General features: G+C 59.5%; 2 protein-coding genes across 2 annotated transcripts in view; both read left to right on the top strand.

The window, feature by feature from the left end:
- Positions 1 to 1,202: 1,202 nt before the first annotated feature.
- GRAP (GRB2 related adaptor protein) lies at positions 1,203 to 6,977 on the top strand. Its single transcript, XM_061473164.1, has 5 exons — positions 1,203 to 1,387; positions 2,479 to 2,576; positions 3,721 to 3,843; positions 4,859 to 5,027; positions 6,187 to 6,977. Exons 1-5 carry the CDS (start codon positions 1,217 to 1,219, stop codon positions 6,370 to 6,372), a joined length of 747 nt encoding a protein of 248 aa, XP_061329148.1. The 5' UTR covers positions 1,203 to 1,216; the 3' UTR covers positions 6,373 to 6,977.
- A 6,397-nt stretch (positions 6,978 to 13,374) lies between these two features.
- Positions 13,375 to 13,654, top strand: part of SHMT1 (serine hydroxymethyltransferase 1) — a 64,590-nt gene continuing 64,310 nt past the window's right edge. The window contains exon 1 of the mRNA XM_061473156.1: positions 13,375 to 13,380. The gene's annotated coding sequence lies outside the window, so the exon portion shown is untranslated. The remainder of the gene's footprint in view (positions 13,381 to 13,654) is intronic.

Below are 13,654 nucleotides of genomic sequence, written 5' to 3'. Positions count from 1 at the left end.
GGAGCATCCAGCTCTGCTCTGGCCAAGCAGCAGAGGAAGCCCAGCCCCGAGATAGCATCTTCCTGCTGCAGTCCTGTCCCCTGGGTCCTGCCAGGCCATGGGGATCTGCTGAGTCCTGTCCCTAGGACATACCGAGCCTATTCCCACGGCCTTCCCAGCGTTTCCGCTTCCCTTGGGAACAGCAGGTCCTGAGGCCGTGTTGGGGATAACCATTGAGGGCATGTGGGGACAGCCAGGGCCACCCTCTCCGCTTCCCATGGGCAGCGAGACATTGAAAATGGCCTCAATGAGGTGTTACACGGTGTTTGCTCTTTGGATGCGCTTGGAAAGTGTCTTGGATGCACTTGGGAATGGTTGGAGAGACAAACCCAAACCCCACCAAGGCCCTGCAAGCACCACGGCTCATCCCTCCCCGGGCAGATGGCAGCGGCATCCTGCTCCTCACTGGAAAATGCCCAAGTGCATGGGCAGGGATTGAGCTGCAGCTGTCCCTGCTTTAATTCCTCAGAGCAAAGCAAAACCAGCATCCGGAGGATTTTCTGTGGGCTTCATGTCCCGGCCCACACACACGCCGGGAATGCTGCACGGCATCGGAAACCTTCCCGTTGGGAATGACGCCTTGCATGTGAGCCCTGCGGACTCAGGGCCTGATGCCCACAAGAGCTGCAGGAAATGGTTTTAGACTAAAAGGGATTATTTTTTTCCCCTTATTTCTGTGGAAAAAAAAAAAAAAAGGCTGGAAAAAAAATCAACCCCCAAAGGGCCACAACTGAAAAAGCCAATGGCAATGATGCTGAAACCTTGCTGGTGAGAGCTGGGACCTCACATGGAGTTTTCGGTCTGATTTCCAAAGGAATGAGGTTGTGCCTCCACCATTCCTTCCTGTGCCTCTGCCCAAGACACCCCTTCCCATCAAGGCACTTTTCAAAGCCCGTGAAGGCAGCTCAACCCTTACAAGACATCCGAGACTCCCCCATTGGCATTACCTGCCAGCCATGCTCTCCAGGCACGTTTCACCCACATCCATGACCGGTGCACCCAGCTCATCACCATCCTTTTCCCTTCCAACACCCATTGCCACCCATGGCCCATGGCAGAGGTGATGGCACCAACCAATGTGACCGGATCCTTCTACCGATGGGCCCCTGGTATCTGGGCGGGCCGGAACATCTCCCCCTCCCCAGCACATCTGGGCAGCTGTGCCTGTGTGGTGCTCATGCTGACATCAGCACAGCTTCCTGCCGCCGGCACCGCTGCGCCGTGTGCTCACCCCTGCACCCCTCAGAGCCATCCTGTCACAGCCAGAGCCATGGAGTCGGTGGCTCTGTACAGCTTCCAGACGACAGAGAAGGACGAGCTGCCCTTCCACAAAGGGGACACCCTGAAGGTACATGGGCAGGGGGGGTCACCAGCCATTGGAGGGGGGGGTTGGAGTAAGCACGTGGCATGGGGGTGCTTTCCTTGTTGCCTTTATGGGGCTTTCCATGGTGTATAAGGAGCCAGACTTGAGGCGTTTGGGGTGCGCAGCATCATCCCCAGTAGCGGTGGGTACCACTTTGTGCCACCGGTCACATCTCCAGCAAGGACCCAGCTGGGCCTTGGCATGTCACCTCCCTGACCACCAGTTATGCTTTGCTACAGCCCCCCAGGGCTGGAATATGTTTTCCCTTCCCCATGGAACCACTGAGGGCCGCAGGAACCCCACACCCGGGAGCGTGTGCGCAAACACCCTCTGCATCAAGGTGGGCTCTTTGATGCCACTTGGGAACCCCAAAAACCTTCCTGGGGGCTCAAACCATCCCCAGGGAGCTGCAGCCCTGTGATGGGGGTGAGGGCACCCCCATCCTGCCACGCCACCCAGCACTAACCCCTCTCCATGGGGCCGATGCTGCGGTACCCAGCACCCTGCAGCCAGCCCTGGGCAGGGTGAGTGCATGGCCATGCCCCTGTGCCCCCCCTGCCTTCCCAGTGTGTTTTCCCCATCCCCATGCCCCGGGTTTCGGATCCTGTTTGCTCAGCGGTGCCGGCCCCAGCGTGGGAGGCTGGAAAACCGTGTGGGAAGCGGGTGTCAGCACCCGGCAGCACCGGGGCCCTTCCTCCCACAGAGCACCCAACTGCAACCACCCCAGGGGACACAGGGGCCTGGCTGCCACCTCCAGGGATGGGGTTTACCTTTATCCTTGGCTGGGGGTTTGGGGCACCCTGCAATTGCCAGCATTTGTGAGCTAAGGAGGGCTGGGGGAGCAGGCAGGCTCTACAGGTGCCCCCAGACCACATCACTGTTGTCAGAGCCCCCTTTTCACCAGGACTCATAGAATGGGTTGGGTTGGAAGGGACCTTAAAGCTCATCCAGTTCCAACCCCAGCCATGGGCAGGGACACCTTCCACTAGGGCAGGTTTAGGTGGGGAATATGGGGTCTGGGGCAGTGATGGGGGTCCCACTCAGCTCCTCTCCCAGTAGCTCCTGTCCCACCTTAGATCCTCAACATGGAAGATGACCAGAACTGGTACAAGGCTGAGCTGTATGGCTGTGAGGGCTTCATCCCCAAGAACTACATCAAGGTCAAGCCTCACCCGTAAGTACCATCCACGACACATGGAAACAGAGCTTGAAACCCTGCTCTGGTAGCACCCACCAGCACCAGGACATCCTCTCCCACCACCCAGGCTGTGATCCCCACACCCCATGCCCATCGGTCTGCACAAGCCAGAGCGGTCCCACACGTGGGGAAACTGAGTCACAGAGCGATGGGGTGTGCGTGCCAGGTCAGTGTGCCCATGCCAGCACAGCCAGAGGGGACGGGAGGCAGCAGCACATCCACATCCCCCTGACACAGAGCGATGCAACCCTCACACGGGGCTGCCCGCTAAATAAATGGTAATTGGGGAACAACGAAGCGCTATGGGATTAGGAGTGCATTAGACACAATCCTATTACTGTGTTATTAAAGCCCAGCCTAATCCACCCCTGTTTTAACCTGTGTTTTATGTATCATTATCCCCTGGTACATCGCATGTAAATGCCACAGCAAAACCTGCCCAGGGCTGCAGGCAGCCCGAGGCACATCCCATTGCCTCTCTGGTTTGGGTTAACAAGCTGGGGCGGGCAAGACACAGCCTCTTGTGTGCAGAGCATGGAGGGATGGCACTGGGAGATGTGCAAAAGTCCGTGGGTCATTGTTCCTGGGGCAGTTTTAACAGGCAGCAAAAGGTCTGCACGCCCTGGGGCTCCTCAAATGCACAGACACAGCCTTGGCAGGGATGGGAGATGGGGACTCTGCTCCTCCACGTTGTTCCAGCAGCTGCCTGCAATGCAGGCAGGCAGGGTTTCATCCTGCATGGAGGATTTACTGCCCTGCAACCCTCTCTGGCAGGGCTGTTCCCATAGGGAGACATGGGGAGGAGTGAGGTGATAGACAGCGAAGTAGGGGATGAGGCACATGAGCTGGTGACAGGATGTGGTCACGGCTGTCATTGACGCTGCACTAACCCCATACGGATAAGGCAGCACGTGGGGACACGTCTGCACCCACAGCACCTTGTGACAGCACTGTGATAAACTGGGGGGAAGGGATCCATCCCCTTCAGGGATGTCCCAGCCCCATAGGGAGCCAAATGGGGACCCTGCTCCCACCGGTACCAGGGCTCTCGGTGCCTCCGTCCTGCAGCGATGGAGCATTGGGGTGTCCCTTGCTGCCCTGATCCCGGTGTCCCTCGCAGGTGGTATCGGGGAAGGATCTCCCGGCATCTGGCAGAGGAGCAGCTCCTCCAGCGCAAGCACATCGGAGCCTTCCTGATCCGAGACTGTGAGAGCGCTCCGGGGGAGTTCTCCATCTCCGTCAAGTGAGTGGCTATGGGATGCGGATGGACGCACAATGGGACGGGAAGGGATCCCCCGCAGCGCCTGCTTTTGGGACCAAAGGCATCAAGGCCACCCTTGTGCATAGTAGTGCTGGGGATGGGGTGAGCATCCTGCCCTGTCCTGGTCACCTCCAAGGGGCTGGGGGCTGCAGATCCATGTCCCCAAGACATCAAGGAGCAGCTTCACACAGGGCCTTCCCCTTCTTCCTCCCCTCGGCAGCTTCACGCTCCGCCTCCATCCCCACCGCTTCCTGCTCCCTGCCTGCACCACGGGCTGGATCTGGGTCCCTCATTGGGGTGCCCCTCAACACAGCCGTGTGGGTAACAACAGCACCGGGGCCAAGCTGTGAGCACAGCCCAGGGGACATGGCCTGGGGGAGCGCGTTGCCCAGAGCATCCCAAAGGACGCCGGGCTGCAGCATCCCAGTGCCGTGGGGCTGATGACTTTGGCATGGGCAGCAGGGCTGCGTGAAGGCAGCGTGCCAAAGGGCAGAGCCTGCCCCAGGGCCTCTCACCCCATCGCTGCCCCTTCCCTGCCCGGGGCCAGGGTAGCAGGAGCCAGCCCCGGGCCAGGCAGGCACTTTCTCACGCTGCTAATCTCTAATTAAGCATTTAAGGAGGTTCTTGCCCTTAATGAAAGGGAGCCCTGCTCTGCCCTGCGTCTCCAGCCAGGCCAGCTCCCTGCCCCTGCCCGGGGGCCTGGCACTGGTAGGTCAATGCAGCAGCCCCATGCAGTGCAGGCACCCCAATGTGCCACACCGAGGGGTGACAGCAATCGGGGCTGGCAAAGGAAGTCCCTACCTGCAGCTTGGGGGTCCCAAGGGATTTGGGAGCCCAATCCGAGCCTTTGCTGTCTCCTCCTGGAATGTGCTGAGCTGAGAGCTGCAGCTCTCCCCACATTCTCTTCCGACGTGGCTCCTCTTTGATCCCTGCTGGAATTAGGTCTGGTGGCTGCCAGCATCCCGAGGCCAGGGTAACGTCCATCCTCCTTCCGCAGCTACGGGCAGCACGTCCAGCACTTCAAGGTGCTCAGGGAGAGGAATGGCAAATATTACCTCTGGGAGGAAAAGTTCAACTCCCTCAACAAGCTGGTGGATTTCTACAGGACCACCAGCATCGCCAAACAGCAGCAGATCTTCCTCCGGGATGAGGACCAGGGCCAGGAGGTACCGTCAGGGGATGAGGCCATGGGGATGCGCAGAGCTGGGGCGATGGCATCGATGGGCTGGGAGCCCCTTTGGGATAGATGAGATGCTAGGAGGGAGTTCTGCCCTGTGAGGGTGCTGAGGCGCTGGCACAGGGTGCCCAGAGAAGCTGTGGCTGCCCCATCCCTGGCAGTGTTCAAGGCCAGGTTGGACACAGGGGCTTGGAGCAAGCTGCTCCAGTGGAAGGTGTCCCTGCCCGTGGCAGGGGGTGGAGCTGGAGGAGCTTTAAGGTCCCTTCAACCCAAACCAGGCCGGGATTCTAGGATTCTATGAAACCAAATGACCCAGCTCTGAGCAGACACCAGCTCCAGCCCCCTCTGGGCGCAGGCTCCCTCATCACCATCAGGCAAAGCATCCTGGGTCCAGTCCCAGACCCCTTCATAACCCCCACTTCGAGGCTCAGTTTCCCCCATAGAGGAGGACAGGGCTGGCACTTGGCCCTGTGCTCAGGATGGGACCAAGGCAGTGTCAAGCAGAAGATGCTGTGCTGTGGGGATGCAGCAGGGTGGAGAAAGCCTCCAGTGCAGCTCCGCAGGGCAGGGCAGCTCCCCTGGGCCCATGGCACCATCCCTGAGGCCAGGGGTGATGCCTGGGGCAGGTGGCACAGCCTGACCAGTGCGGGATCGGGCACAGGCAGCTTCGGGCCAGCTCCAGCAAAGCCAAACCCTGGGGCGGTGATGGTGGAGGTGGCAAAACCAGGCCTGGGAGCTGGGCTGGGGTGGCTCCAGCACCCAGAGGGACCCAGGAAGGACCCAGGAAGGAGAGAGGTGCCAGCTGCCCCGAGCAGGGGATCCTGGGCTCCAATCTTGGCTCTCCCAGGCATCCTTGTTCCTTGGGATGCTCCCCTGCACCCCAGGCTCTGCCCTGCACTAGAGGCTGTCCCCAGCACTCCAGCTCTTCCCATGGAAGGATTCCTCTATCTCCCACCTCCTGTCCTCAAAGCGAGCATCCCAGGCACCCCCACACCCTCCATGCTCTCACCTCCCAGGGCTGGTCCTCACTTCAGCGTGTCACCGCATCCCCATCACAGCGGGGACTCAGGCAGCACAACCCGGAGCAGAGGGGCTGGCAGAGGGGGCTCCCCTCCCTTCACCAACCCCTGCCCTTGGCTTTCCCTCAGGTGAGGAGACCCAGGTTCGTGCAGGCTCAGTTTGATTTCTCCTCCCACGACTGCTCCCAGCTTCCTTTCCTCCGCGGGGACATCATCGAGGTCCTGGACTGCCCCGACCCCAACTGGTGGCAGGGGAAGATCTACGGGCGCATCGGCCTCTTCCCTCGCAGCTACGTGCACCCCATCTGCAAGTGAGCTGCTGCGGGCAAGCAGGGGGGGGACCACGGCCCCGCTGCCCCCCCACTCACCGGAGCTGCTTTGGCCCTGGACGTGGACTGCACATCCCCTTGTCCCCATGGATGGTGCCCGTCCCTCCGCAGGGCTGGCGACACACAAGGACTCAGTGCCATGGGGGCTGTGCTGGAGGTCGTGGCCAGGATCACAGCGATCCCCATCCAAGGGTGCCCATTTCCAGCACCCTGAAACGTCGGCTCTCCCTGTTCCCTGCCCAGGAGACCTCCAACATTCCCAGCCCAGGCATCGCCTCTCATTGGGAGCAGCACAGAGCGCTGGACCACGGCCAGAAAACCTTCTCCAGAGCCCCAGCCTGATGGGGTGGCAGCTATGGAGGGGATGAGAATGTGTCCCCCAAACCTTCGCTCCTCTCCAGGGCAAGGAAAGCCTGGGTTCCAAGCAGGGCTGCAGGCAGCCGGGATGCAGCCAGGCTTGGTAACCCCATGGAGGGATGCTGGGAAAGGCTGATCCAGGGGGTTCAGTCCTGTGGGTGCTGTAAATAGCCGCACATTGTACCTTTGGTGATGGTAGTTCTATTCAGAGCTGGTAAAACGTGTTCGGTGACAGCCTCGGGGGTGGCTGCTCCTTTTCCACCATCGCACAGCAGGATCCATGTGGCTGCTGCCCCACCGTGGCTTTGCTTCCCCTGCAGCCCCATTCACCCACCCCGATACCTCCCCCCAGAGCCTTTCCTGACCCCACAAATACCCCCCAACACCTCACAACCCCCTGGGATGCACTCAGTGTCCGCAGCACTGAGAACACCCAGCTCATTGCACTGATTGATTTAACCATCCCAAGTCCCAAATGCAACAAGTAAAAACTATCCCCCAAATCCCCATTTCCCCCCATTCCCAGCACCTTTCCTCCCTCCAGGGGCTGGCAGGCCATTAGGCAAAGTGGGCATAGCAGAAAACATTGACACACATCAGGATAACGGCGTTGATGCTGCAGATGCGGGACCAGAAGAGGGGCTCTGTGGTGTCCTTGAGGGCCATGGGTGGGAGTCCCTCGGCCTTTGATGGCTGCTGGCTCTCCGGGGTGACTGAGCAGGAGCCTGGCACAGGAAGACAGTGATTGCAGGGGATATTCCCTACAGGGGATAGGACTATGGGGAAACTGAGGCACAGGGGCATCCATGCTGCCCATTACAGGCAGGGAATGGGGAGCACTGAAGATGCCTCCCCTGCCAGACACCCCAAGCACACACTCACCAACATGGGATCCATGGGATGTGCCATCCATGGAGAGCTTGAGGGGATCCCGTGGGAGGGTCAACCACGTGAGATCCTTCAGCTAGAAATAGGGTTAGATTTGGTGTGACAACACCTCAGGGTGAGACCCTCCCATAGGGACCCCCTGGCTGAGATTGGGGTGCTTTACAAAGAGGAAGCAGCCTGAGTGTAAAATGCACACCCTGACCCAAGGGGCAGGAGAAAACCCCTGTGTTTGGTAGGTCTTTAACCCACAGAGGACGCAAACAGGACATGGGGAAACACTGGAGTGTGTGAGCTGGGGGCGCCGGATGGATGTGCCCTGGTCCATGCGCATCCTGAAGCGGGGATGCAGGCAGGGATGGAGGGCAAAGCCTGGCACAGCTTCCTAAGGAGATATTGGGGGGGGGGGGGGGGGGGGATTTGTGAAGGGCTGGGTGTGTGCTCTCATCACCACATCATTGCCTTGGCACCGAGCTCACACCAAACATCAGTGGGGATTTACAGCTGGGCACCATGGCCATGGCAGAGCTCAAACCCACAGGTCTAGGAACCGGGAGCTCTCTCCAGTCCCGGACAAATCCCTTCTCTCCCCGTGCTGAGCTGAATGGAGCATCCCCACCCTGGTGGGTCCGGGGGGTGGTTGGGACCCCTTAATGGGCAGCTAGAAATCATGGAATCATGGAGTCACGGAATGGTTTGGGTTCTAAGGAACCTCAAAGACCAATTGGTTCCACGGGCAGGGACCCCTTCCACTGGAGCAGGGTGCTCCAAGCCCCTGTGTCCAACCTGGCCTTGAGCACTGCCAAGGATGGGGCAGCCACAGCTTCTCTGGGCACCCTGTGCCAGCGCCTCAGCACCCTCACAGGGAAGAGCTCCCTTATATCCAACCTAAATCCCCCCAAGTGATTTGCAGGCAGAAACCCCTCAAACTTGCATCTGAAAACACCTTTTTCCCCCTCTCCACAACGTTCCCCATTTGCTGTACCCCTATGGGGCCGCAGGGGTGGGATTTGCAGCGCTCTGCTCACACAAACCCCCCGATGCGCTCCCGAGCAGCCCGGCACGGACTGAATCAGTGGCAGTGCCCCCCCCCCCCGACCTCGGGATGGGCAAACCCATTGCAAACCCCATCGCCCACCCTTGGGAGAGCCCTGCGCAGCCACCGCACCCCTTGCCACCACCGAAGCAGCGCCACGGAGGCTCGCACCCCGCTTCCCATGGAGCAGCCGTGCTGGACCTCGGATCCCAGCATCGCTGCGCATCCCCTGCCCGCCCTGCAGGACAGGGAAGGTGCCAGCAAAAGGCTGCTCCTGGAGCTGCCGAACCAGCCGAGCCTCCCCGCAGCCCTGACCCACATTCCCTCCCTGTGATTGTGCGCCCCGAGCCGGGGCCGCTCCCCGCGCACCGCAGCACCGCACCGGGCCATTCCCCAGCGCTGACTCCGTCGCCCCGAGCAGCGCCCCGAGGGCACGGTGCCGGGCTCCCCGCCGGCATCCGGCATCCCATGGGAGCGTGGGGAAGGTCTCCCATGCTCTTGGCTGGTGGGAACCTTGGAGGAGGTAAGGGAGAGGCTTCGCGCTAAGCGCATCCTGGCCGCTCCGAACGCCCCGTCTGCTTTTCCAGTGCTTCCATACATAATCCAAGGGCTTGTTCTCCATTCCTAAAGCTGCTGCAGGCTCCCGGGCACAAAGGGCAGATCACAGAGGGCCAGACCGGCCCCACCGGTCTCCCCAAGACCCACAGTGTCCCAGGAAGCCGCAGTCCTACCTGGCCACCAAAAGCAGCTCCCACTCGCCAGCCCCTGGCCTCAGCTTCCTCCAGATGCCCACGGTGAAGAGGGTGCTGCTGCTGTTGAATACGGAGGTCAGGAGTGCGGCCATCATCACTGCAATCGTCAGATCATGCAGCCCTAGGGAGGAGAGGGACCATCAGGATGCAGCTGAACCAGAGGGGGTGGGATGGGATGGGAAGGGATGAGGTGTAACACTCACCATGCTTTGCCCAAGGGTAATGCCTCCCCCTCTGTAGGAACACACTGCAATGTCCCCTGGAGCAAGGAAGGGGTTTGGGGCACCCAGCTGCACCCCGGGATGCTGGGACTGCACTGCCATGGGATCACCCACATCCCCTGACCTCACTTCTGGAATCACCCATGGAAAGGCTGCATGTATGGGCTATCTATCCATAGGGTAAAACCCACCCCAACCATCCACAGGGTCCCCCCAGCATCCAAGCCCCAACAGGCTGCATGGGCAGTCCTGGGATGGGGCAAAGCCCAGTGGAGATGGAGGTGCCCCCTTCCTATCCACCTACCTCTGGGCATCAGCTCGATCACCAGCTTGGGGCAGGCAATGTTGGAGCAGCCCACGGCAGCCCCACAGATGCAGGTGCACTCCTCGGGGTCCACGCAGGCCACAGTGCCTGGGGGATAGAGGTAGGTGATGTTCTAGGACCCTTCCATCCCCTGTTCCATTGGGGTAGGTACTGGCCCTTTGCTATGGCCATGATGCCCCATAAGCATAGAACTGGGTGGAGAAGAGCGCACCCCACATGTATGATCCACCTCTGCTTCACCCATCAGCCTTAACACAGACAGGACCCAGCCCAGCAGCATGACCCTCACCTCGCACTGCCCCACATCCAGCCCACCTCTGTTCAGATCTACCCCCCATTGAGCCCTCCCCACATTAAAGACAGTGACAGGGGCCCCACCAGCACCCGGTGCTGTGGCTGGAGGCAGCAGAGCCCCACGGGCAGGCACTGCCCATCCCTGTGCACGGGGTTCATGCACCGTTGCAGCAATTACCTGCGTGGGCAGCACCCAGCAGCTCCGTGGGACGTGGGCGGCAGCACCGTCACCGCCCCATTGATTGTGTTTCAATGAGCACCGAGCCCTCTTTTTATTGTTATGCCCATAAAATATTGAAATGAATGGAAATGAATGCCAGGCATCAATGTGGAACGGGCTGCCTGGCTCCCTGATCTGCACCCTCCCAGTGCGGAGCATGGGTAATCCCTGCACACCACTGGGAGCATCGTCCCGGTCCTCCTCCATGGTGACCCTCACCAAAGCAGGGTACCCCCAGCAGGAGCGCATGGAGAAGGCAAACCCCGGCTGGTAACACCTTGAGGCTTTACGTAATGGGTTATGAGACACAATGGGGTGCAATGTGGGGTGAGAACACACGGCACAGGCAGCAGAGCACAGGCCAATGCTCAGCACATCCCAAGGACGCTAAAAAAGCCCGACCTGAGCCACCTTTCCCCTGGGTCAGAGCCAGCTCTGGGGCTCTGGTGACTGTGTCCTGCAGCAGCTGTGAGTAAAGCTGCCATCACCACCCGGTGCCTCGCTTTCCTCCTCTTTAAAAGAGCCCATTGTGCTCGGCTCTATGCAAACGGCTGGTGCCTGGAGGGTGGAAGATGCTCCAGAGGGCAAAGCAGCGTCTGGGTGTTATAGCCCAGCCGAAACGCTCGCCCCAGGGCTCAGCTCTGCCACCAAAACCATCGGTGGGACCTGGGAGCAAGAGCTGAGCCCAGTGGGCATCCAGAGCCCCCGAGCTGGGAGCAGACCCCAGCATCGTACCCCGCTGCTTTGCTTTAGCATTAGGCCCTTTGCTAGAGATGGGAAATTAATTAGGAGCTTGTAATTAATGCTTCCATCTGCAGTCGGGAGGAGCCTGTCCTGTGTCTGTGCCGGCTGCTGCCTGTCCGGCTGGGTCACCCCAGGGTGGCCAAATGGGGACAGTCAGGATGGCAGGGACCAAGCTGCTCATCCGTGGGGACATGTCCCTGCAATGGGGCTGCGCGCAATTCAGGTCCCAGGGGACTAAGGGCTCTTTACCCCATAGGAGATGCTCCAGCCACAGGGCTCTATGGACCCAATCCCCCCCCACCAACACGGCTGTAGGAGCTGGCACATGGCATGAGCGATGGGATGCTGCATTTATGCCGCCGTGTCATAGATCACAAGCGCACACACCCCGCTAAGGCGACCATAAAGCTCCTTGCACAATGAAACCAGGGCTGTGAGGTGGGTACGACCGCAGCACGCTCCAGCCACGCCACACACACCCATGCTCAATGCCCAAATCCAGGGCATCTCGCAACCTGTGGGCGCTGGGCCACCCAAGGGAGGACAATAACTGGGGACAAGGTCCTGGAGCATCCCTGTAGGTGCTTGGCTCTGTCACGTTTGCTGTCCCTTGCTCAGCAGGGCTGGGGTTTCACCTGAAATGACCGGGTTTGGCTCCAACACCTCACTGCATCCCTCGCTGCCAGGCCATGGCATGCAGGGAGGAAATCCCTATGGGGTCACACAGCCTTTCCATACCACCATCAGCTCCATCTGAGCCACCTCCAGTGGAAGCCAAACGCTTTGTTCCTCCCTGCGTTCTGATCCCAACGCACACTGTCGCATCCCCACATCCCTGTGTCCCACTGCCACTTACTGCACACAGCAGCCAAGGGCTGGGCACAACCTGGGGCGTGATACCCCATTATGGGATGATTTTTCCAGCCTTTACCATGCACTCACACGAACCAGTTTACTCCAATGGAAAGGGAAGAAGCCACCAGTTCCCCTCAGCAGCCCATTGACTTAAAGCCAAGCTTACACAAACTTAGCTTCGAGAAAGCCCTGCTGCAGTTTCTCCCTCTTCCTGCACATCCCTGACCTATCTTCCCTTCCAAACCCTCCCCATGCCCGGTGCTTCACCACACCACGAGCCTCAGCCAGGGCTGGAGCATCCAGGAAGCCCCATGGCCACCGTCTGTGCAGGGAAAAGCGCTTTGATGGCCACGCACCCGGGCAGACGGGTGGCTTTGCCTCGGGAGCCTGACTCAAGCGGGGCTCTCATTTACACGGCTGCGGATCCAGATGAGCTGCACCAACGCGAGGGAGCTGAGACGCAGCCCCTGGCACTTCCCTTTCGTTGCAAGAATCTGACCCTGATTCCTGACGTTCGCCTTTATCCGAGCTTACAAGCACAAAGCTCCACGATTCAGGTTTGTGAGCATCAGCTGGTGGAGCCACAGTGGGCTTTTTGCCCATCTCCCAGTTACTAATGCAACCTGCCGTGGCAAGGTCGAGCTCCTTGTGTCCGTGCTGCAAACCTCGTGCCGAAGCAGAGGAGGTTATAGAATAGGGTAGGATAGGAATATATTAGAATAGGAATGGCTAGAATATATTAGAATAGACTAAAATAGAACAGAATAGAACATTTCCACTGAAATGGCTCTACAGGGATCACCTAATCCCACTGCCTGACCCCCTCAGGGCTGACCAAAAGTTAAATCACATTATAAAGGGCATTATCCAAATGCACCTCAAACACTGACAGGCTCAGGGCATCAACTGCCTCTCTAGAAAGCCCATTCCAGCATTTGACCACCCTTTTGCTAAAGAAATACTCCTTAACACCCAGCCTAACCCCCTGTGTGCAGCTTTGAAGCATTAGATGCTAGCCCCAAGCTGGTGCTGTCCCCCAGACCCAGCTGGGCTCTGAGCTCCTGCGCTTGCATCAGGGTCCTTGTGCTCAGCACAGGAGGGGTTAAGGATGAGGCAGAGCTGCTTCCCTGGAAGATATTGACTTACCAAGAGGAGATTTCAAAGGAGATCTGATTACGATAATAACACTAATTATTATTATTGCTACCCTTAAGACAAACACCACCCCCTGACCTCCCGCACCCGCACAGCGCGGGGCAGAGGAGTGCGGGCAGCACCAGCCGAAAGGGTTAATGTGCGGGCAGGGCCGGAATGTGTGAAGGCAGCATGTGACTGCAGGTGGGGCAGGGCGGAGAGGGATGAATCACTCTTTTGCTTTTCCTCTTTTCACTTCTCCCTGTTACCTGTCTGGCAGGAGCCCGCAATAACCGACCCGGCAGCCAGGGCGATGCAGCAGAGCCTGGTGGAGACGTTCGGTGCCACCAAACCCATCGGCTGACCCGGTTCTCCGGGAGCAATCACCAGGGACTGGGGCCGGGCTTTTCTCTGCCTTTCTTGAAGCTGGTTTCCTGCTTTGATC

This window comes from Pezoporus flaviventris, unplaced genomic scaffold (assembly GCF_033815535.1).
Source record: "Pezoporus flaviventris isolate CSIRO_AGI_PZ_B2104156 unplaced genomic scaffold, CSIRO_AGI_Pfla_v1 ptg000078l, whole genome shotgun sequence".
Classification (NCBI taxonomy): Eukaryota; Metazoa; Chordata; class Aves; order Psittaciformes; family Psittacidae; genus Pezoporus; species Pezoporus flaviventris.
Note: the sequence above shows the minus strand (reverse complement) of the source record. Positions and strands in the feature narration are given on the sequence as shown.

What these genes read in the sequence shown, in the direction of transcription:
- GRAP (XM_061473164.1), top strand. Translation starts at nt 1,217, where the DNA reads ATGCTGACATCAGCACAGCTTCCTGCCGCCGGCACCGCTGCGCCGTGT. An exon ending in ATCAAGGTCAAGCCTCACCC is followed by an intron (nt 2,577 to 3,720) that starts GTAAGTACCATC and finishes TGTCCCTCGCAG; the next exon opens with GTGGTATCGGGGAAGGATCT. An exon ending in GAGTTCTCCATCTCCGTCAA is followed by an intron (nt 3,844 to 4,858) that starts GTGAGTGGCTAT and finishes CTCCTTCCGCAG; the next exon opens with CTACGGGCAGCACGTCCAGC.